This window comes from Phyllobates terribilis, unplaced genomic scaffold (genome assembly GCF_046119375.1).
Source record: "Phyllobates terribilis strain yellow unplaced genomic scaffold, ASM4611937v1 Scaffold_5__5_contigs__length_657084704, whole genome shotgun sequence".
NCBI classification, from domain to species: Eukaryota; Metazoa; Chordata; class Amphibia; order Anura; family Dendrobatidae; genus Phyllobates; species Phyllobates terribilis.
In genome coordinates this window covers 426434324-426459662 of record NW_027362765.1, presented here as the reverse complement: position 1 = coordinate 426459662, position 25339 = coordinate 426434324, and the positions used below count along the sequence as shown (strand labels likewise).

The following is a 25339-nucleotide window of genomic DNA, read 5'->3' as shown; positions in this document are numbered from 1 at the left end:
TGAATTTGGAAGCAATATAAATACATTTTGTGACCTAAAATAATATTCATAAATATCTGTTCCGAATGTATATAGGAGAATGTCAAGTTCAGATGACCGTAACATGAATTCACTTTAATCCCTACATCATGGCCAGCTCCAGGGGCCTTTCGCTAATTGTGCGCCCACCTATTCATCCAACGGGTATATTAAGCACCAAATATGGCACCAGTGACATTTTTTCTGTGTTTTTTTAGTTTGTGTTTTTGTAAATACTTTTACCATTTTACATTTGGAATGTACTGGCATATTCAGATATTTGTATAAAATATATGTGCATAACTATTTGCATTGTTTGTGCAATATAAAGACTCAAAAAAGAAAATGATGAGATATCACTAGGAATCATATGTCTGACTGTTGGGACCCCAATGATCTTCGTTAAAGTGCCGGTTGCACCTATTCCAAGAGACTTAGTAAATTTAGTAAATAGAAATACCTCTTCCTCTCCATCTTCATCTTCCACCATTAGACTTTTCGGTGTAACCCCATCCTCCCCGTCCATAGAATGACCATTAATGATGTACATGGGATTTTTGTAAGCGACGTTGGTCTGTCTGTGCAGTGCAGCATGAAAGGTTTTCTGTTGCTGTGCCTGTTTTGTTGGAGGAAACAAAAATATATTACATTAAAAAAATGCATTCTTCATTATACTATGGCAAAAGAAAGGGAAAACTATTCACATATTCATCTATCCAGATAGGTCCAAAATTTGATGCTGGGCAATGTTATTGCCCCAACAGGTCAACTTACAACCGGTTTGGTTGTCTGCGGACTCCTGTAGAAAATCAAGGGGTTATCCGACACTGGAAGTGATGACATCAGTGTTCTCTTGTTGGTCTGAGGCCGCCTGTGATTGGCTGAAGGTGACTACAAAGACTATTCATTGGATGATTCTCTGATGACATTGCAGCCAATCACAGAAACCCTCACCTGTTTCGATTCCTGTGCAAACCAAAAAGAGCACCCTGCACTGGATCCACTAGGAAGTCAGTAGGTGAACACGCCTGGTTTTGTTATTTAGACCGGACAATCCCTTTAAGTAGAAGGTTATGTGCTCTCAAAGAGCTTCACATGGACAAAATTACATTAAACAAAATAAAACCTACCTGTTTCATCGCAGTCTCTCCAATTTTGTCTGAATGTTTCCTGATACTTTCAAGAAAGTCTTTGAGACCAGACATGGAGATCTCCTTAATTTCTTCTCGTAACTTTGGAAGATTTTCTGCCATTATCTGGCAGAAACGATACTGGGACACTTTGGGGAGATAAACATGTTCAAGTTGTTCCATCGTCTTTAGAGCAGAATAATACCTGTGTATGAGACGAGGCACAACACTGTGAGATGTTGGTGATGCCGGAAAATAGTGAACGTACTCTAGATGAAGTGAGATATGCCTGTCGTCAGAGGAGGCCTCAAAAGTCAGACTTACCTAGTCTAACACCTGCCAGGTTATAAAAGTAGAAATGGGGTTGTCCATAGTACAGTATGCATTACTGAATATTCTGATGCAAAAAATCCACCAACTCAGCAAGTTATCACCTATTCACATGATAGGCTGTAATGCTGGGGGTTTACCCACTGGAACCCTCACCGATCCTGAGAATGGGGTTCTGAAATGTTCTGTTAGAACAGACAGCATGCACGCAATTTGCATACATCCGGCCACATTCCGACTAGACTTGTCCAGCCTCACTCAATTCACTTGTACTGAGAGAGGCCGTGCACGTCTAGTCGGCATGTGACCGCAGGTATGCAAATTACGCCGGCACTTGAAAATCATGACAGCATGCACGGCAATTTGCATACATCCGGCCACAGTCTGACTAGACATGTCCAGCCTCACTCAATTCACTTATACTGAGCAAGGGCACGCAGGTCTAGTCGGCATGTGACCGCAGGTATGCAAATCACATACTTGCAGTATGAATCCTGACAGCGCGCACGTGCGGATTCACAAGTCTGAAATCACATAGAGTGACTGCAGACGTGAACCCCAAGCCTAGTAAGAAGTCAACAGGCGCCACTGGCCTATGAATGAAATCTACGGTACACACTTTAGGATCTACCTGTAGATCACAAGCCACTATTTGGTCACAACTAGTCTAGGCTATAAAAGCCCATCATGCTTTATTGTGAATCCTCTAAAGTTAGAAAATCCCAAAGTTTTAGTTTATACCGTACTCTCATCCCAGGGTTATTTCAAACATAAGTAAAATGAAAAAACCAAAAGCTAATAAAAAAAAAAAAAGAAAAGAAAACACAAATATTTCAATGCAAATGCTATTTTCTTGGGCACGGCGCAGCGGTTGCGGTTAATAGGATCAAACTGGCAAGACGTTAAAATAAATAACGTGGTCAGTGAACGTGTGAATCTGTAGGTCGGTGTAAGCTGTAAATTAGAATGCCACAGATGAGTTTCAAGACTCTTTCATCCAATTTTCAAAAGAGCGGCTCTACATGGCGTGACCTCTCGGGAGATAATTCCATAACGGCATTAAAATCATATAAACGGTTTTATTCAAATTATACAAATCAGCTTATCACAACACTGTTGGTTCATCTGGAAGGTTTCTTCAATGCTGTTACTGAAATCAGAATTAGCATAATCCAACTTAAACCCATTCTTGAGCCCCTTGCTAATTATATATATCTCCAGCTCAAGGCCTTGCCCTTTCAACATCTGCTCGGATGGGAGCTTTGAGTCTTTTTTAATTTGTAGGTCATTTGCAGGTCAAGATTTATGTTGTATCGCTTGCATTTGACATTTGATACAATTAGTCATTGTCGTACATTGTTTAGCCTTGGTGCTAAATTCTTCACTAACATCCAATACTTTTCTTTCTCTTTCTTTTTTTTAACTAAAGCTCAAAAAATATCTATTTTTTAAGAATTTTTCGGCTAAAAAATACACAACGACGTTTTATAATTTGTCTCGTTTGATCTACTTTTTATAGCAAATTTCGAATGGCTAAACAGCGAAAGGGAAAGTTCTGTAGAAACTAAATTTCCATTGAAATTACTATTAATTATTTTTCAATGTTCCTTATTTTTAATAGATGCAGTAGAGCGGCTGGGGAGGAGCAGGATGACTTTTTGTCTTCTCGTCTGAGTTTTTTCTTAAAGCGGTTATCCAGCCATTAAAAACTGATGACATCCTAGGGGCAGGTCAGACGAGCGTATTTTTGGTCTGAGTGCGATTCTACAAAACATCGGATCGCACATGGACCAATATTACGCTACAGGGTCGTGCAAATGAGGCCGTGCTGGTCAGAGGAAAAAATCACTGTGTGCCTGAGTTCAATCTGATATTCGGCTCCTACTCGGCCATGCAAGTTAATGAGTCCGTGGAAAACATGGGACTGCACTCGGATGACATCTGAGTTCAGTCCGATTTCTACGGACTGACAGAATGGAGAAGATGGAGAATTTTTGTTCTCCATCTTCGGCACATCCAAGAGAATTTGCACACACTATGATCACACTCTGATCAGCATTTGATCAGAGTGTGATTTGCATAATCGACTCAATTCTCTCAGATGAGAGAATACACGGTTGTTTATTCCCCAGGGATGCTAAAGTGACATAACTGTCCATATACTGAAAGTGGCCATATATGGAAAGTATGGAAAGTGACCATAGATGGAAAGTGGCCATAGATGGAAAGTGGCCATATATGGAAAGTCTCCATATATGGAAAGTCTCCATATATGGAAAGTATGGAAAGTGGCCATAGATGGAAAGTGGCCATAGATGGAAAGTGGCCATATATGGAAAGTCTCCATATATGGAAAGTCTCCATATATGGAAAGTATGGAAAGTGGCCATAGATGGAAAGTGGCCATATATGATAACTGTCCATATATGGTAACTGTCCATATATGGTAACCGTCCATCCATATACGTTACATTACTAGAGCTTCCCTCGTCAGACAGGTCACCAGAGCTTAGGGGGTGTCCCAAGCTGCTAAATCCACCCCTGACCCCAGCCATAAGTATCATCTCTCCAAAGTGACAGTACTTTGCATACATGTGTTGCATCTTCTTCCCGTGCACGCTTTCTTCTCCCCTTCCTTCCCGTGTGTCAGTATGGCGTCAGCACTGGACGGCCGGGTGGGCGGACGTGTATTGTGATCAGACAGATGTGGATGTGCTCGGAGAGAGCTGCACGGCGACATGTGCCACCGTATGCCGGTATTGTGGGATGCAATCCTCCCGATGTACACCTCTGGCTCACAATATAATGTGAACACAGCCTAAATGAGTGTAAGCAATGGTCCAACTGGACCACCACTCTGAGTTTACGGGAGAGGCAGTGTGCATGCCATAGACCGTGAACACAGTACTGGTTACGGGGGCACACTACTGCGCTCCATTCACACAGGGAACATGGGGTCTCCATGCTCAGAATCGGTGGGGTCCCAGCGGTTAGACCCCTACCAAACATACAAGTGTAGAGGTGAAAAATGCTATTCGTGGGCCAAGTCCCATCAATATAAATGATCTAAAATACTCAACTATTGCTGAATTTCAATGTAAAGTGACATAAACGAGACACGGAAGGTGCAGAGAAGTGACATAAAGGGAAGGAATACTGCCGGTGTCGGCATCTGTAGAGGACACGTTCAAGGTCAATAGTCTGGCTGGTAAATTCATTTCTAATGTGTTATGATAGATTAAGTAGATATTAATGAACTAGGAAGAGATCATTATTCCTCTCTTCCAACTGCGCTCCCCAAGGATCTCATTTATTGTTGCTCCTTAAATTGTTTTAGATGGTATAAAAAATTAAGGGATAATATTCTCTCTCCTACGATTATATTTTCATTACATTTCATGCTGTTTAACTAAAAATTGTTTTTCCTGAAGCCTTCATTACACTTTTGACAAACTGCGCTATTTATATGCAGCATCTGTTCCCGGTCAGAATCAGACATATGGGAGGAGAGAGTAAATGTGCATGGCTTAGGGCCAGGCTTTATCAGGGGTAGGCTACTCCGGGAAGGAGAATGGCAACCTCTCTGGCCCTTATCAGGGACATTACAGTAGTGACTTCAATGCTGTATACTGAGGCGTTATTGGAAATCTAGGATCTCCATGTAAAATTTGTAACAAGGTCTCCACCTGCCATGTGCCATTATCATCCTGGTCGATGGGCTCAAATACTTTGATCAAAAAGTGCACTAAGAACCTCACGTTTTAAGTATTTAGCAATAGTGGAAACTGCAAACTAATGTTTGAAGACTGCTGTTGCACAAAAATATTGTGACTTATTAAGGTGTTTTATGCCAGAATTCTATTGTAAACGCAGCACATTGTCTCAGTGGTTAGCACTGTCGTGTAGCACTGGGGTCAGTGGTTAGCACTGTCGTGTAGCACTGGGGTCAGTGGTTAGCACTGTCGTGCAGCACTGGGGTCAGTGGTTAGCACTGTCGTGCAGCACTGGGGTCAGTGGTTAGCACTGTCGTGCAGCACTGGGGTCAGTGGTTAGCACTGTCGTGCAGCACTGGGGTCAGTGGTTAGCACTGTCGTGCAGCACTGGGATCAGTGGTTAGCACTGTCGTGCAGCACTGGGGTCAGTGGTTAGCACTGTCGTGCAGCACTGGGGTCAGTGGTTAGCACTGTCGTGCAGCACTGGGGTCAGTGGTTAGCACTGTCGTGCAGCACTGGGGTCAGTGCTTAGCACTGTCGTGCAGCACTGGGGTCAGTGGTTAGCACTGTCGTGCAGCACTGGGGTCAGTGGTTAGCACTGTTGCTTTGCAGCACTGGGGTCCTGGATTCAAATCCCACCAAGGACAACATCTGCAAGGAGTTTGTATCTTCTCCCCGTGTTTGCGTAGGTTTCCTCCGGTTTCCTCCCACACTCCAAAGACATACTGATAGGGAATGTAGATTGTGAGCCCCAGTGGGGACAGTATTTATGGTGGAATTAATGGCGCTATATAAGTGAGTAAAATAAGTAATTAAAAATAAACGCCTTAATAAATTGCTCTGAAAGAGTCTGTAAAAATGAAACAATGCAACATTTTTAATGACATTTAAAAACTAAAAAAAAATGTTTTAATTAAATTAATATAATTGTGGCTAAAAATAATTGTTGTAGTTGTGTACAACTTATATTTAGCCCCGATTACATGAATTTATTTAGGTTAAAAAAAAAAAATTGTCCCCAAAAATGGACAAACTCTTCCTTTTAAGATACTAATTTCTTATATATTGGAACTGAGCTTACCTTTTTCCGCTCATTTGTTCCTTTAGTTTGCTGTACATTTCTAAGGCTAAAAGAGATGGAAAAGAGAAACAATTAGAAAAATAATAATTAAATATCTACGACTTTAATAAAGATGATGTGACTGAGAAAAAAATACATATTATAGTAAAATAATAATAATAATGGTTCTATGTATTATAGGAATATATCATAGTCCAAATGTAAAATGACCCTCAAATGCCCAACCAGGTTACCTCCAAATACATCATATTATACAATCTAAAATCACTACGATAGTGATATCTAAAGTATGCTTGCCACAAGTTCAGCTCCTGTATAAAAGTTGCAGAAAATTTCACAATACAAAAACCTCTTTTAGTCCATCAGCAATACTGTTTCTTTAAGTAACATTTATTTTTGTTAAATTTTATGTAACATTTAATCCTACAGCCTCATCAGCAATAAAGGCAACCTGTCATTAGATTCATGCTGCTCAGGGGAGGGATGACGCCAGCCGGGGATGTCATCGGACTAGTCAGGTCTTTGCCTATGGTCCCTGGCCAAATTTCAAAATAAACCTGGTGGCAATCGCACAGCCAGGCTCTGATTCATGATGCCCGTGGTTCAGGCAGCAAGAATCTATAGACACGTTCCCTTTAAATCGTGTGACAGCTCCCAAGTGTCTATTCATAGAGAGGAAGCGATAGGATATTAGCTGGGTCCTGTGACCAAGTGTCATTTCTAGTTCTCACTTACTATTGAAGCTCAGATTTTTGACTCTTAAAGGGAACCTATCAGGTCAGATAATGCTGTTAACCTGTAGATAAAGGTTTAATCTGCAGGTTAATAGCATTAGGATGATGCCCAGCCACAGCACTGAAAGTGCTGGCACGCCTGCTTAACTGAAAGCCGGCGGCTCCCAGGAGATATAAAGTTCATTTTTTCCCAAGAGCCGACAGCTTTCAGTTATGCAGGCGTGCCAGCGCAGCTACAGTCATCACTCACTATCCTGTGAGCGCCGGCTGGAAACACACCCTGGCACTGATTGACAGCTGGCGCTACAGTGCATCTGTGCAAAGTCATTTGGTAGTCAAAGTGCCAGGGCGTGCTTACAGCAGCAGCTCACAGTATAGCACTGGCACGCCTGCATAACTGAAAGCCGGCGGCTCCCAGGAGATATAAAGTTCATTTTTTCTCGAGAGCCGACAGCTTTCAGTTATGCAGGCGTGCCAGCGCAGCTACAGTCATCACTCACTATCCTGTGAGTGCCGGCTGGAAACACACCCTGGCACTGATTGACAGCTGGCTCTGCAGTGCATCTGTGCAAAGTCATTTGGTAGTCAAAGTGCCAGGGTGTGCTTACAGCAGCAGCTCACAGTATAGCACTGGCACGCCTGCATAACTGAAAGCCGGCGGCTCCCGGTAGAAATAAAGTTCATTGTCTCCCGGGTCCATATTTTCAGTATAGTGGCTGGGTACCTTCCTAATGCTATTAACCTGAACATTAACCCTATATCAGCGGGTTAATAGCGTTATCTGACCTGACACGTTCTCTTCAATTAATAAATGAGAAAGCCAGCTCTACCCTGAGAGATGCAGGAAACGTAGTAAACTACTCCTGTAATAATCCATCTCTGCAGTCTTCATCATAAATTGCTAATTTTTAGCACTTTACCTCAAGCTTCCTCTTAAGGTTCATTTACACTACATAATTATAAGGAATGAGAATTCCTAGGATTTTATGAATCGCTGGGTGAAACGATTTGTGCTGCACAAAAGATGATCGTTCTCGGCAGCGCATCATTCTTTGTAAACAGGACTTATGCTGCCGAGAACACTGCAGCCTAAACACACTGGGCGATCTGGTTCAGCGTGCATCCGAAGCATTATCAGCCTGTGAAAACAGGATGTTAAACGACTGCCGATCAGCAAACGGGTTGTTTAGTGCCGCCGGTCGGCTGCGAACACAGACCCTTACGCTGACCTGGCTGTTTTATTATATCTCCTACATAATGGGCAACATAATAAGTAATTTGGAAGGACAATTAAAAAGTACAAAAAAAAAGATTTCTGGATCTCAGAAACAGTCTAAGAGCTTATTTTAAAAATTTTACATAATCCCCAAAGCTTTCTAAAGAAGTCGGTGTCTAAAACTGGCTTTGGACCTTACATAAAAGTTAAAAAAGCAATGTATACTACCTAGAAAGAGTCAAGGGGGTGTTCCTGTTCTCTTTTGAAGTCATGAATTCCTGGCTAAAGAGTATTCAGTGCCACATGGCGATTGCACAGCGGTAAAATGAAGTCAACGCTGGTGAACTTGAACTGAACTGTAATCCCGGAACCGCATGACTCGAGAGACCAAAACGAGCCCAGTGACTTACATGTTGTGTAAAGTAGTTTATTACTTTATCTCGTACTTTATCACCCAAAGTCCACAAAGACATTCCCAAATCATACCCTATACCTTTCAAAAAGATGTAAAGGCCAATTCTGAGATTTTTGGCAATTCTGTGCCACAAATAATCAGGCCATGTTGGATTTTTTTTTTTCTTTTATCATCGACTTGCCTTAAAATTAAAGAGGATTCCAGGCAGACAAAAAAACAAATAAAGATCTAAAATCTAAAGATAAAGCACTTAGTATTATTGTGTTTTTTAATGCAGCACTTTTTGTAGTTTTGCTATCACTCTGCTTTGATAGTTCGCTAGTTCGGCTGTGATAAGTGAACGGTCCCAACGGCCGTTGCGCTCTCTCCAATCGTCCTCTTCTTTTGCGTGACAACAAGTCACAGTTCACATGGTATCAGCAGGCCTGGCTTCTTTCATGTGGCCCCATCGCGGATGCTACGTGCCGCTGTGTAGGTAAGCTGGGCCTTTGTAGCAGCTGGACACGGGGTGAGCGTGTGTGCGAGGAATGCAGCTCTGTGCGTGCTAGCAAGAATATGGAACAGAGAGCCGCGAGGAAAGAGCCATGCCAGGAGAATTTATAGAGGCTGCAGTCCCGCCTCATACACGGGAGGGAGTGCCGCCAACAGGGAAATTCACGGAGTAATAATAGAAAAAAAAGGGATTAGCCAATTATATGCTCATTTCAAGAACTTTTTTTTTTTCTTGTCGGACAACCCCTTTAAGTCGGCCCTACACATGACCTAGATGTTGGCTATTTCTCCTGATTGTCCCAAATACATGCAGATTGGCCATGCTTGTTTATGAACAGGGAGGGGAGAAGGCGCCGCTGCCAGACACCAGCAGCACTTATCACCCCGTCCTACTGTTTCTCACAACATGGATGGTGACAGAGGCATCTGGCAGCCACTTATCTGACCGCACTCTATAACGTCAACAAGCGCGTTCGGCCAAGGCAAACAAGCAAGTTAATGGGGAAATTGTCGTAATTGACTATAATTGTTGGTCAAAAGCTCTTCCAGCCAACAATTATTTTATGTCAATGGCCAGCTTCAGGCAGCCAACCGAGCCAAAGAGGACTGACTGAGATGAACCCTGGGATCGGGACTCACAATAAAGTAGTATTTTAGTGATTGAAGCAGGTTCAAAAATTTCCCAAAGCAAGAAAGGGTCACGGTAAAGCTACGTAGTTATCCTGAATATAATCCAAATGCAAGAGAATTTCACTCACGCAAACCATCTGTCAATTTATAGTAAAGTAAGTAAAATCACTAAAATCAAGTAGTAATATTTTTAACTCACCCGGAAGGCACAGTTGTAATTTGTCAACTACAGTTGCAATATTTCTTTGCTGTGTCCTGCACCGAATCGTCTCCTCCGTCTTAGCAATGACCTTTTTTTTTAAAGTGAGAGAAATGGATCCAATTTTGGTAAAATTTTGAAAATTTGAAATAGTTTTTGTTCGCGAGACTTTTTTTTCTCTTACCTCCTTCCCCGCTTCCTGAAATCTTCGGTTGGTATCAGTAACTTGGACCTTAAAGAAATGATTTTGCCTTTGTTATTAAGGAATAAGCAAATAGTGCCCTAATGTAACTGCTCACCCTTGTAATCAGATCATGATTCATGAGAGGCTTCGAACAAAACCGGGCAAATTCAAATTAACTCTACAGTTTGAACTTGAACTTTCGATCACAACGAGCTTTTGTTAACTTTAATTACTTATGGCAGTTCGTACTAACAGATTCTGTGGCAAACTTCTCAAATTTACTTGGGATTTTTGAACTCTATTTGTTCCTCTGGGTCTGTCAAACAATTCAAATCATTGACCCAATTGGCCACTGGTCCCTTTTTGATAACCTCAATGAGGTCTATGCTCCATTCATTGTCCGCAGGAGATGGCAATGGCATTTCTCTTGTAATTAAACATTCATACTTTGCTGAATGCAAACACTGGGTGGTTGATTCACATCAAAAGTGGAAATCTACAAACCCCAGCAAGATTTCCATGCCGCAGGTGCAGGAAGAGCGCGACCTCCTATTTTCCCACATATTGAGCGGACTCATTAGGTCATCATAATAAGGAAGCGCATTCGGCTTGATTGAAAATCTCATTAATTTCGCAACAAAGATGTTCAATGACCTCATTGATGCCGCGTTTTGTCCCCTGTTATCTGAATATCATTTATATAATGGTCTTCCAATCGTAAAAAGGCTCCGCTGAACTGCGCTCGACCTGTCTGCTGTGCTGATTTCGCTCGGCAGAAGTGTAAAGGGAGCTAAAAAGGGGTTGGTACAGTGTGACCTCTGCCTAAAACCCCGACACTTCTCTCGAAGATGAAGCGTAATCTTCCCAAAGCTGAACGCTAAGCGCAATTAACAGTGATATCCCACACGTAATTGAAAATTCTAGCTCCATCCCAAGGGGGTACGAGGGTAATTTGGCAGGAGTTGCTGGAGAGGAATTAAAAGTTGAAAGAATGTTTTTGTGTGTTGGCATAAAACCCCTCTAAACCGCGTCGGTGCACCTGCAACACAAAGCGACTTTCCGAGAAAGTGCGGAAAAGACTTAGCGATTGCTGTCCAGGTGCCAATGACGCAGGAGTCAAGTGCACGTACGTACTACGAGCGCTGTATGGCTTTGGCAAAGTGGATAAGACAGTGAGCTAATGAGGATCACAGTATTAATGGACAAAACACAGATCGAGGCTACTCGTGTGGAGGCATGAGAGCAGAGAAAATTTACCCAAGGCTTTTATTTTCCTCAGAGTACATACCACCAACTGGTTTAGTGGCGTGACAGCACTTTCAAAGCGCCTCTTCCTTCAGACAAAGCGTTAAAGAATAACCCTCGTTTTATACAGTGAAAATAATATTTCTTATTACAGAACTTTTTTCTCCTGAATTGATCTGTCAGTCTCAATTCATGGGGTAAAATCATCAGTGAATACAGATTTTCCCATTACTGGGTTAAGAGATGACAGTTGCTGCTTATAAGGATCTATGGAGAGGGAAGGAGCTAGAGGCGGACTCACACATTCTGCTCCTCCTTCCTCCTCCCCTCTCCATAGAATCTTATAAGCAGCAACTGTCACCTCCTATCCTGGTAATGGGAAAATCTGTATCCACTGAAGATTTTACAGCTAAATAGTTTAGTGGCGTGACAGCAATTTCAAAGCGCCTCTTCCTTCAGACAAAGCGTTAAAGAATAACCGTCGTTTTATACAGTGAAAATAATATTTCTTATTACAGAACTTTTTTCTCCTGAATTGATCTGTCAGTCTCAATTCAAGGGGTAAAATCATCAGTGAATACAGATTTTCCCATTACTGGGTTAGGAGATGACAGTTGCTGCTTATAAGGATCTATGGAGAGGGGAGGAGCTAGTGGCGGACTCACACATTTTGCTCCTCCTTCTTCCTCCCCTTTCCATAGAATCTTATAAGCAGCAACTATCATCTCCTATCCCGGTAATGTAATCACTGAAGATTTTACCTGTGAATTGAAAACTTTGGAAACGCATCATCAGTTCAGGAGAAGAAAAAAGTTGTTTTCTCTGACATATTACAAAGTTTCTTATTTTCATATGTACTATTTATGAAAAAAAAAAGATTAAAGCGACGGTTACTCTTTAATCCGCGATTATCATGAATGAGCGTTTCTAGGATTGCTCACTTTCTGGTAACCGACCAGTGTAAACAGGCTGCCTCACACAACAAAACAGAAAAACACTTGTTCATCAGGTGAAGTGATTTTTAAGCTGGCTTAAAAAAAATCATCCTTCTCGGCAGCGCATATTCCAGTGTAAACAGGACCTGTGCTGCCGAGAAGAACAATGCAACTCTATGCACACAGAACTATCTATTACCAATCGCTTTGTGCACATTGTAAATGTGGTTGGCCTGTCTAAACAGGAGATTAAATGACAGTTGAAAAGTAAATCTGCCGATCAGTGGTCTTTTCAGACGCAGATCGTGCAGTGTAAACCAAGCTTTATTCAAACATAGGAATCAAAGGGTTAAATGTCATGAGCATTTTTTACACCTAAAACTAATGGTTTAAATATACAGGGGCTTTTATTGCTAATTAAATCCATGTCTAGATTGTCAACATCTGTTTTGCAGTTTCGGAGAGCAAATGATCTGCAAGTGCTCCAGGGTGGGAGACTGCACTTGCAGCTCTCCTGTCCTCCCTCCCTATTCCACGCCCGCTGCCTGCCTCCTTTGTCTGACTGACAGGTCACTCCTGTTTCTGTGACATGCTTTCCTTGAGATCTCTCAGAAGCGTTGTCAGTGTCTGGGATAACGCGTATGCATATTAATACACTGTGTCTTCCGGCATCATGAGAATCTCACTGTGCGTGCATCACCCCAGGCACCGAGATCTCAATCAGGGGAGGCAGATCACTGAAAGATTTAGAATTTTTAGGAGAAAATAAATAATAAAGATAATTGTATATTATTTAATAGACATGCATTCCTTGCTAAGCTTTGATAATTTTGCTTTAATTATAGAAAAATGTAATTTGACTTTAGTTAAAGGGAATCTGTCATCTCCTGACTGTCCCCAACACTACTATGACAGTAGGGGTGCCGATTTCTTTACTCTGATAAGGTGATTTTTGTGCCTTTGCACAAAATGAGGCAGGACTAGTCCGCTGGGACATCTCTTCCCCTGGACTAGTCCAGCCTCGGATCTCTGGGCATTAACGAAAGCCTGCATACAATCCTCATTATAGTAGGTCCGTTATGCATACTGTCAATCACACCCAGGCAGGTCATTAGCATGTGCTACGTGGCAGGAAAAACTACATTGCAAAGTTAGTTTGGCACAAACACCTTATGAGATGAGAAAAATCTACAGCCATACTCACAAAATTAGCGACTGGGGACCATCAGTTGACCTGACAGATATATTAAAGGAGCTGTTCAAGGAAAATATAATTGTGCCTAACGGACTAGATATGGAAAAAATAACAAATCGGGACCTGGACTCACCTGGATCCAGCACAGGCCACTCAATAGTCTGTGCAGAGACCGGAGGCACCAATGTCATCTTCCCACCAGCTTTAGGACTGTTGCAGCGGTCCAGTGCCTTGAACAGCAGATGTTTTAGGATGACGTGCTGCTCAAAGTCACTTGTCCGCTGCAGCTAATCATAGGCTGAGACTTGTGGAATGCAAACATCACTGCTTCCTATCTCTGAACAAACAACGGAGTGGCGTGCGCTGGAGCTAGGTGGGCACTGGTAATCAGGCTTGGACTGGCCCACATGAGAACAGGAGAATCCTCCGGTGGGCCTCCACCCTCTTGTATGAGCAGTACTTAGCATAATGCATTTGATTCACCATATACAGACACAGGCAGCATCTTTAATTAATTTAACAATCAACCCGATTTATGAGGATAAAGTCATATTTGCATGTAATTGAAAAGTGGGGCCCTGGAGTTGATGTTACTGGTAGGCCCTTGGCACCCCAGTCCGACACTGCTGGTAGGTGAGTAGGGCTGAGTTTGCTATTTTTCCAAATCAAGTCCCCTGGGAAAACTTTTTCTTTTTTTTTTTAAGAAATAAATCAGTACAGAACATTGGATCTAAAATCTACATTCAGTTCAACTGTGGACATTTCCTTCCAGCCTAATAATATTTCTTACAATTAATTCAGACTGCGGTTGTCCAAAAACAGTGGATAACCCATACCAGAGATTTGCTTGGAGCCGCTTACACTAAGTCCTGCAGGATTTGCTGCCAATAAACTGACACGCAAATGTTCGCTGTTTAATTAGCACGATTCTTAGCCAAATATCTGGGAATATTAAATGTAGGATCCCCAATGTAACACATGTAAGTTTCGGCTTGCCAATCTGAGATGGAAGCTGCCCCTAGATATCTAATGCTACTTATAGTCTAGACCAGTCTTTCTCACCTCTGGTCCTAAAGTGCCTTCAACACATCCATCATTGAGGATTTCATCAAAACGTACCAGTCATATCCAGTGACTTTTCAGAATATCAAAGAAAAAGAAAGCAAGGTATGCGCTAAATGCACCTATTTGTAAGTATGCAAGACGTGGTAGATATGAGTGAATCTAATAGGAAAAAAAGAGAATCTGACACACCAAGGACACTTGGTAATATTGGATTCATTAATGAGTGTTGTAGTAGATCGGCTCACTCGGCTGCACATAGAGGTAGACACAGGAACACTGTCTCTTTAAATCTTCCACTGGTTTATTAAGTGTACTGCATAAACCAGTGCAATGTTAGCAAAGAAACTTGGCCTCCCGGCCTAACAGGAAAACAAAAAAGTAACGTATGGCACAGTTCTTGTTGTTACGGGAATCCATCCGCTTCGGGAACAAACAACACAAGGTCCAGCTTTCCTTAACATGAAAGCACATCTCCACAGCTTGTACCTCCAGGCCCACCCAACACTGAATGCTCTAGAAAGCTGGACTCTTCCCACTCTACGCTGTTCAATCATCACAGCACTAAACATGGCTGATTAACCCCTCTCAGCACTTAGTGTGCCGGAGCATTTTCCTAGGTTTATATTACTGAAGCTAACAACCTTGGTGCTACATATCTCCCCTCCAGTACTTTGCCAGTGACTTTGCCACAGTGTACACATATGGTAGTTGTCAGGTAGTGGAAGCCTACCTTATTACATGGTTTTCCTCATGCACCGAGTGCAAAGCCTCCATATCTTACTTGTGGTCAGTAGAGATGGTGCATGGGATGACTCTTCCTGCGTTTGGAACTAGGCTGAATAGCGGTGTCTGCAGCGTTCCGACCAGTCACGCTTTCTGAGACACTGTGTGAAAAAAACTGCCAAACCTGGACACACGTGCCGTCACTGGCTACAGGCTCTTCCTTAGGCAAAAAAAAAAAGAGAGCGTGGTTTGATCCTACACGTTTCAGAGGAGCCACCCTCCTTCATCAGGGATTTCGGGCCCAGGGTGATGACAGTTCTTCACTTAGATCCAAAGTGCCAATTAGAACATCTGTTCGGCTCCTCAGTTGCTCTCTTTACAGGTGTCTTGCATGTTCTGAGCAATGAAGACGTACGGCTCCTCCAAAACGCGTAGGATCAAGCCACGCTCTTTTTTTGCCTAAGGAAGAGCCCGTAGCCAGTGACGTCATGTGTGCCCAGGGTGGCAGGAGAAAAAGCCATCTAATAAGGTAGGCTTCCACTACCTGACGACTACCATATGTGTACACTCATTAATCAATCAGGTATTACCAAGTGTCCTTGGTGTGTCAGATTCTCTCATATCTACCCCATCTTCCATACTTACAAATAGGTGAATTTAGCGCATACCTTGCTTTCTTTTTCTTTGATATGACAATTCAGCATGCACGCAGGCAGACAGTGTGTCTGTCGTACACAGTTCAGAGACACGAGGAGCTCCTGCTCTCCTGTCACTATGTGGCATATGCTCAGAATCATGGAGGATATCATACAGTACTTCTAAGCAGTGTAGCTGTGAATCCAGTGTAGCTGTGAATCCAGCACTGAAGTAAGATAAATCTCTTGCTATAAACCAGGGGTCTCAAACACGCGGCCCGCGGGCCGCATGCGGCCCCTGAGGCTGCTTTATGCGGCCCGCAGGCACAGACCCCTTGACGATCCCGACCTGGTCCAGGAGGAGCCGCCGACAGCAGCGCTGCATTGCCGCACAGAGACTGTTTCCCAGCACTGCATTTCCAATGCCAGCTGCTGGCCAATCAGAGGCCAGCAGCTGATATCTGCGTGTCGGCGCAGCGAGTATGACGTCATTGCCATATGCAGATGTCAGCTGCTGGCCTCTGATTGGTCGGCGGCTGACATTGAAAATGCTGTGCTGGGAGACAGTCTCTGTGCGGCAATGCAGCGCTGCTGTCGGCGGCTCCTCCTGGACCAGGTCGGGATCGTCAAGGGGTCGGACTCTGTGGTGCCTGCGGGCCACATCTGCAGGAAGGCCGCCGAGGGAACGGAGGACAGGTGAGAATCATCTTCTTCTTTTTTTCTATTTTATGTGTGTGAAGAACAGCACAGGGGGCACAGAGCCACAACATGGGGACCGGGATGGTGCACAGAGCCACAAGAGGGGACCTGGATGGGGCACAGAGCCACAAGAGGGGACCTGGATGGGGCACAGAGCCACAAGAGGGGACCTGGATGGGGCACATAGCCACAAGAGGGGACCTGGATGGGGCACATAGCCACAAGATGTGGACCTGGATGGGGCACATAGCCTCAAGATGTGGACCTGGATGGGGCACATAGCCACAAGATGGGGACCTGGATGGGGCACATAGCCACAAGATGGGGACCTGGATGGGGCACATAGCCACAAGATGGGGACCTGGATGGGGCACATAGCCACAAGATGGGGACCTGGATGGGGAACATTGCCACAGGATGGGGACCTGGATGGGGCACATAGCCCCAAGATGGGGACCTGGATGAGGCACATTAGTACAAGATGGGCGCCAGGATGGGGAACGTTGCCACAGGATGGGGACCTGGATGGGGCACATAGCCACAGGATGGGGACCTGGATGGGGCACATTAGTACAAGATGGGGACTTGGATGGGGAACATTACTACAAGATGTTTTCCATTATTACTATATGATGCTAATTGTAAGACAATATTACTGTATGTGGCCAATTGGGGGAAATAAAATTGTAAAAAAAATAAAAAATAAAATAAAGCATGAAAAATTATTGGGCACTAAAAATGCTGTTTTATATGTAAACTAAAGTAAACACAAAAAAGTGCACGTTTATTATTGCCACATCCATAACGACCCAAGCCATAAAAAAATAAACACGGCAAAAATGTTCAAAAGGTGTATACAAAAAAAATGGTATCACTAAAAATGTCACATTGAACAAAGAATGCGGCCCCCCAAATTCAAATTTTTTCCATGTGCGGCCCATATACCCAGCCGAGTTTGAGACCCCTGCTATAAACTATAGAATGTTCTGGCTGTCTCCAATTGTGCGGCATGATGTGTCTGACCCTTTTTCCCAATGACTACTATTTTTTTCTGACCCAGGAAAAGCTGGGTGCCAATCATACTGGCCGTCAATATAGCTCTCATGGGAGTTGAGAACTTCAAATCTGACTTGTCGAGGACATTGATACAATAGTATGAAGAAATGTAATGATCCAGCTTTTAGTAGACCTCCATGTCCATGTAATAATTGTGCGAAGGTCATGTCCAAAGCACATACAAGAAATGTGACACCTTGTCGCATGTGCTGAGCTATAGATCAAGAACTGCCGTGATGCAATAATGCTATGGTAGCATGTTTATATTACATGTGTATATTACGTGTCACAGAGAAAATCAGCCGATTACTGGTTTTAGAGGTTAAATTTGCAGATAAAACCATAAGCAATGAAAAAAGCCCTAAGGGTAATGGAGAGGACTCCTTACCTTCAGCTTTTCAGCATCAGCCCTAACTTTTAAGAGCTCATTTATGGCATCTACAAAGCCCTGATGGTGAAAATTACACATTTTTTCGATTTCCCGGTCATGGTTTCGAATCCGGGTGTCAAGCTTTTCCATGAACCTTTGGTGAGCATTTGGCTGGTCATCGTACACAGAGCTGTGGAGACACAAGATGTACAGGAGTATTATTACTTTGCTGCCAAAACGGACGGTTAAAAATGATGCAAAAATAACCAAAACTATAATACCCTCCATCATAAATGATGGGAGCCAGTGAGGAGATCTGTGGCCATACCTAAGCACGAGGCTGCAGGCTGAGCACATATTTAACGGTCGCTGACTTCTGGGATGACTACTAATATTCCTAAACTTTTTTTTTTAAATATAATTATCCCCCAGACACGGCAAAGTTATGAATTTTTGTAAAACACTTTGCCAAAATACTGTACTGCAGTGCTGTTTCAATGCCCAGTTCGTGCTCCTTTAGAAACTGCTTTCAGCTGCTGCTCAGCAAAGATCCATGTTCTCTTACCGAACAAAGTACATGACTTTCCCTGTCTGAGCCTTTCTGATCTCCAGTCTCACAATCGGACAGGGGAATTCCTGTACTCTGAATGTAACTCGTCTTAGCGGAAAGCAGCTTCTGAACAAGCACGAACAGGCCATGTAAAACAGCGCTACAGGATAGTGTTTGGGAGAAAGGGGACCAAAATAAGGTAATGAAGTGTATGATAAAAATTCATTACTTTGTTAGTTACTTTTTAATACTTTAAAGTCCCCTCCATTCCCTGATGATCAGATGGATCAATTTTGAGGGGTGGCAGTGCCTGTTACCGCTTCTCAGAGAAGCTTTGTCCCATTTAAGTAATGGTCAATACTACCTTCATTTCTTACAATAAATTGTCCCTAAAAAAGGTGGGTGCAAAACATTGTATGATGCTTTCACAGATCCCTGATAGTGTGGTGTTACATAAAACAACATTTACGGGCACTGATCGTTATATAGGAAAATACATAAGAAAATCATTATCTACACAAATATGTGAAATCCACCATTCACAGGACCGCGGACAAGAACTTACTCACAGCTCATAGTACATTCATGGTGCACCACCTGGTGGACACTCTGTGAATTTCAAGATTATGATTGACTTATTTACAAATCGAAGGCTTTTGACTTTGTGTTTTTCCGTGTCCATCGTGCAGGATTTCTCTGCCTATACGTCAAATAGTTATCTCTGTATAGGCCTATAGTGGCATCAGTTCCCCATAGGCTCCTATTGCAATAAAAAACATATAAAGTGCAGTATGCAATTTTTTTCTGTATCACAGTCTGCTGTGCACTGGACACCCACACCTGTTAACCTCTTAAATGCCTCTGTTGTAGACCCCCATGCCTGCGATCACAGAACTCGGTTGAGACTCAGCCTGTGGCCCGAGCTTCAGAGAAGACCATGATTTTTGACACATACAGCAACACTGTGGTACTGCAGAGTATAGTACAGGCGATCAGACGATGGCAGGTTCAAGTCCTCTGTATCAAATAAAGCAAAACAGAAACTTAAAAAAAATATGGAAAAATTAAAAAACTTAAAAATTCATATCACCGCTCCTTTTCCACCCACTAAAAATAAAGATATTAATGAGGAAAAAAAATACACATATGTGGTATCGCCATGTCCATCCAAAATCCAATCAAAATATAAAATTAATCAACCATATCAGTAAATATTGTAAACAAAAAAAAAGCCAAAATTGCTGTTTTTTGGTTGCCGCAATGCTGCAAAAATTCAGTAAGAAGCGATCAAAATGTCAAAAATGTCATACCTACAGTGGGTACGGAAAGTATTCAGACCCCTTTAAATTTTTCACTCTTTGTTTCATTGCAGCCATTTGGTAAATTCTAAAAATTTCATTTTTTTTCTCATTAAAGTACACTCTGCACCTCATCTTGACTAAAAAAAAACAGAAATGTAGAAATTTTTGCAAATTTATTAAGAAAGAAAAACTGAAATATCACATGGTCATAAGTATTCAGCCCCTTTGCTCAGACACTCATATTTAAGTCACATGCTGCCCATTTCCTTGTGATCCTCCTTGAGATGGTTCTACTCCTTCATTGGAGTCCAGCTGTGTTTAATTAAACTGATAGGACTTGATTTGTAAAGGCACATACCTGTCTATATAAGACCTCACAGCTCTCAGTGCATGTCAGACCAAATGAGAATCATGAGCTAAAAGGAACTTCCCAAGGAGCTCAGAGACAAAATTGTGGCAAGGCACAGATCTGGACAAGGTTACAAAAGAATTTCTGCATTACTCAAGGTTCCTAAGAGCACAGTGGCCTCCATAATCCTTAAATGGAAGAAGTTTGGGACCACAAGAAGTCTTCCTAGACCTGGCCGTCAAGCCAAACTGAGCATTCGTGGGAGAAGAACCTTGGTGAGAGAAGCAAAGAAGAACCCCAACATCACTGTGGCTGAGCTCCAGAGATGCAGTAGGGAGATGGGAGAAAGTTCCACATAGTCAACTATCACTGCAGACCTCCACCAGTCAGGCCTTTATGGCAGAGTGGTCCGACGGAAGCCTGCAAGACATATGAAAGCCCGCATAGAGTTTGCTCAAAAACATATGAAGGACTCCCAGACTATGAGAAATAAGATTCTCTGGTCTGATGAGATGAAGATAGAACTTTTTGGTGATAATTCTAAGTGGTATGTGTGGAGAAAACCAGGCACTGCTCATCACCTGCCCAATACAATCCCAACAGTGAAACATGGTGGTGACAGCATCATGCTATGGGGGTGTTTTTCAGCTGCAGGGACAGGACGACTGGTTGCAATTGAAGGAAACATGAATGCGGCCAAGTACAGAGATATCCTGGATGAAAACCTCTTCAAGAGTGCTCTGGACATCAGACTTAGCCAAAAGTTCACCATCCAACAAAACAATGACCCTAAGCACACAGCTAAAATAACAAAGGAGAGGCTTCAGAACAACTCTGTGACCATTAGTGTTGAGCATTCCGATACTGAAATATCGGGTATCGGCCGATATTCGCGGTATCGGAATTCCGATACGGAGTTCCGATACTTTTAGAATATCGAATACCGGAATCGGAAGTTCCCATAATGCCTGCGCTCTGCAGTGTCTCTGAAGGATGACAAGCTGGATGGCAGCGCTCAGCTTACTGTACTTGTCATTTAGTGTTAAAGGATTTATTAAAAAAAATAATAGTGTTTTCATGCACCATCTCTTTAAAAAAGCCGGCCGGCAATTCAGCATCTGTACCCGACAATTTACAACAGAAAGAATAGAACATCACACATAGATTAGATAGATAGAAACATGTCAGTCACATATATAAGAAGTACATTGATAGTGTTGATTACTGTACTTGTCATTTAGTGTTAAACTAAAGGATTTATTAAAAAAAAAATTGGCGTGGGGTTCCCCGTAATTTTAGTCTCTAGCGGAGGTTAAGCAGACGGCTGGGGCAGATGTTTGAAGCCTGGGAAGGGGTAATACCCACGGAGCTTCCCAGGCTACTAATATCAGCCCCCAGCTGAATACCTAGCCTTTACTAGCTATTAAAATGGGGGACCCCAAAAAAATGACGTGGGGTCCCCTCTATTTTAATAGCTAGCAAAGGCAAGGCAGACAGCTGGGGACTGATATTAATTGCCCAGGAAGGGTGCCATGAATATTGGCCCCCTCCCAGGCTAGAAACACCAGCCGTCAGCATCCCCAGAAATGGCGCATCCATAGGATGCGCCAATTCTGGCACTTAGCCTCGCTCTTCCCACTGCCCTGTAGCGGTGGCAGTGGGGTAATAGGGCTGGGGTTGATGTCAGCTTATAATGCCAGCTGACATCAAGCCCATTTAACACTAAATGACAAGTACAGTAAGCAACACTGTCACTGTACTTCTTATATATGTGACTGACATGTTTCTATCTATCTAATCTATGTGTGAAGCTCTATTCTTTCTGTTGTAAATTGTCGGGTACCGGTGTATGCCGCTGATGAATTGCCGGCTTTTCGCGTAATACATTCTACATTATTCTTAGTTGTTTTCCTTCATGTAGAATTAACCTACAAGGAAAGAAAGGGTTTATTTTTATTCCGATATTTCTGTCCCATTGACTTGCATTGGTTTCCGGTATTGGAATCCGCGATATCCGATATTTTTTGGGTATTGGTCCGATCCAATCCGATCCGATATTTCCCGATATCGGAAGGTATCGCTCAACACTAGTGACCATTCTTGACTGGCCCAGCCAGAGTCCTGACCTGAACCCAATTGAGCATCTCTGGAGAGACCTGAAAATGGCTGTCCACCAACGTTCACCATCCAACATGACAGAACTGGAGAGGATCTGCAAGGAAGAATGGCAGAGGATCCCCAAATCCAGCTGTGAAAAACGTGTTGCATCATTCCCAAGAAGACTCATGGCTGTACTAGCTCAAAAGGGTGCTGTTACTCAATACTGAGCAAAGGGTCTGAATACTTATGACCATGTGATATTTCAGTTTTTCTTTTTTAATGTATTTGCAAAAATTTCTACATTTCTGTTTTTTTCAGTCAAGATGGGCTGCAGAGTGTACTTTAATGAGAAAAAAATGAACTTTTTAGAATTTACCAAATGGCTGCAATGAAACAAAGTGGAACATTTAAAGGGGTCTAAATACTTTTCGTACCCACTGTATCCCAGAATGGTATCAGTAACAACATTGGCAAAAAATAAGCCCTCACACAGCCCCTTTGACAGAAAAATTAAAATGTCAGGGGTCTCAGAAAATGTTGACACAATACAAAATGTTTTTTGCTAACACATTTTCAATTTTTTCTCTACTAATAAAAAAAAAACTGGCCTAGTTTGGTATGGTCGTAATTGTACCGACCAATACAAACATGTTGTCAGGTCATTTTTAACCAAATAAAATATGCCATGAAAATAATTCCCCCAAAAAACAAAGTCAGAATTATTGGGTGTTTTTTTTTTCGCAATTTCACTGCACTTGGAAAGTTTTTCCCATTTTCCAGGACATTATTTAGTAAAATGAATGGTGCCTCTCAAAAGTACAACTCATCCCGCAAAAAAACAAACCTCATATGTCTATATGGAGGGAAAACTTAGATAGTTATAGCCCTTGGAAGAATGGGGGGAAACAGAAAAGCAAACACTGAAATGGGCCGCTGCGGGAAGGGGGTCACACGTCCAGAATTCTAAATGTTTCGCCCCGAATCACGAAGAGGATATTGCACCAAAACATCTAAAGTGAATTAAACAAGAACCAGGATGCAGATTTCTTCCCTACAGGTATCTATTAGATCAGTATTCTGGCCTTTACTTTATTTTAATGTACTAAATCGTGATGACAGGTTCCCTTTAAAGTAATAAAAAAATTCCTTTGATTCCAGGGATGTATCACTTACTGGGCTGCTTGCTGCAGTTGATAAAATCCCTGTTTTCTCTGCTGCAGATCTAGCAGTTCTCTGAATGCTAAGCTCTGTATAACCCCGCCCACACCACTGATTGGCCGCTTTCTGTGTACACTGTGCATAGGCAGAAAGCTGCCTATCAATAGTGGGGTTGGATGACCTGGTAGCAGGTTTACTACTAGTCTTCTAGTGATAATCTCCTGCTTATAAAACAGTAAATTTATCAAAACTAGAGCAAGCAGCCCAGAAGGTGACACATCGTTGGAATCAGTGTCTGTGTCTCTACATTGTGTTGCTCTTGGAAGGGGAAGTAAAAATCTAGTAACCTATTCCTTTCAAGGCAATATTTCTTCCACTCCGGTGGATGTCAGTTCAATAAGCGCCCAACAGCAACAAAAACCTGGTAGACCGAGGAGTCCAGTGGGCGGTTACCTTCAGTGACGGCCTTCCCCATGGGAGTTTACATAGAGAAATGATTAACAATCACCGATTAGGACCACAAATTGTTTTCTAAAGTCAGACTGAGAAGAGATAAAATACACGTAATACTGAATCTATTCCTAAGTTAGGGCCACGCTACCTATAGAACCAACTGCATTTTATCCGTTATTTGGAGCTATATAATGCCATTGATGAAATGCTTCTCCAGGCTTCTGATATTGATGACCTATGCACCAATATCAGATCGTTGGCAATCTGACACCCGGCACCTCCACCAATCAGTGGTTATCAGGTCCAGCAGCAGCCAGATATAGAGACTGAAAACAGCGGGACACCACAGCGCCATACTCTATGAAGTGGCTGTTACTGGGTACTACAGCTGAGATTACATTCACTTCAATAGGAGGTGAGCTGCAGTACCAGAGAACGGCCTGTAGTGTCACTGTATACAGATGACTGGTGGCAGTGCCAGGTGTCAACACCACCAGGCCGCATGTTGCTTTTGCTACTGTGAGCAGCCTTCGTGGTCTAAATGTGCTCCCATGGCCTACAGCGTCTCCAGAATTGTCTCCCATCGAGCACATCTAGGATGTCATTTGACAGGAAAAGGGAGCTGCCAGCAGCGGATTTTGATGATCTGCATGTCCGTGGCAGAACATTCCTTAGACAACCTCAAGCCAAGGCTGTAAGTGCCGGTATTTCTGCACGTGGTGCTCATTATGCGATACTGAATAATACAAGATGCTTTGAAAATTGTGTTTCCACTTTCAGAACATTTGCAGATCATTAACACTTCTATTAATTCTGTGATTTCCAACTATTCCATCTTGGTGTTGCAATTTCAAAGTTGAGGCGTGTATATTATCATACACGGTATAAAATAAAATGAAAATATTTTACAATTATAATTTTATAACCATAATAAAAATAATAAAAATAAATATATATAGAGGGTGAAATAAGTATTAAAGAAGTTGTCCAGTACTTTTTTCAATTGCCCCAATGTATTTAGCATGACGCCATAAGTTTTTTTGCAAATACCTTTAGTTGTATGTATTGCCTGTGAGCGGCGCTATCACGTGACCCCCGGCTGCACCCGCTCCGACATCCGCTGATGTCACGTCAAGTTCCAGCTGCAGCCGAGGGTACTCAGTGCTGCGTTCCACGGTGAGTGACGGGCTGTGGGCGAGGTTACCCCGCGCGTCACACCCAGCATCCACTGCGCGCTCTCCCTCTCCTCATTCATTGGGAAAGCGCATGGTGGATGCAGGGTGTGATGCGCAGGGTAACCCCGTGGCCACCGCGCGGAGCGCGTCATTGATGTCACTCCTCACATGACGTGACATCAGCGGAA

The 25339-nt window shown here is 42.8% G+C and overlaps 1 protein-coding gene across 4 annotated transcripts in view; it reads right to left on the bottom strand.

Annotated features, from left to right (window-relative positions):
* Positions 1-25339, bottom strand: part of EXOC6 (exocyst complex component 6) — a 263669-nt gene that overhangs the window by 177545 nt on the left and 60785 nt on the right. For all 4 annotated transcript variants that reach the window (XM_073685247.1, XM_073685249.1, XM_073685246.1 and 1 more), the window contains exons 2-7: positions 18084-18255; positions 10143-10190; positions 9959-10049; positions 6273-6318; positions 1149-1353; positions 479-634 (exon numbers count right to left, since the gene is read on the bottom strand). In XM_073685247.1, the coding sequence (XP_073541348.1) occupies positions 479-634; positions 1149-1353; positions 6273-6318; positions 9959-10049; positions 10143-10190; positions 18084-18255 (718 nt within the window). The remainder of the gene's footprint in view (positions 1-478; positions 635-1148; positions 1354-6272; positions 6319-9958; positions 10050-10142; positions 10191-18083; positions 18256-25339) is intronic.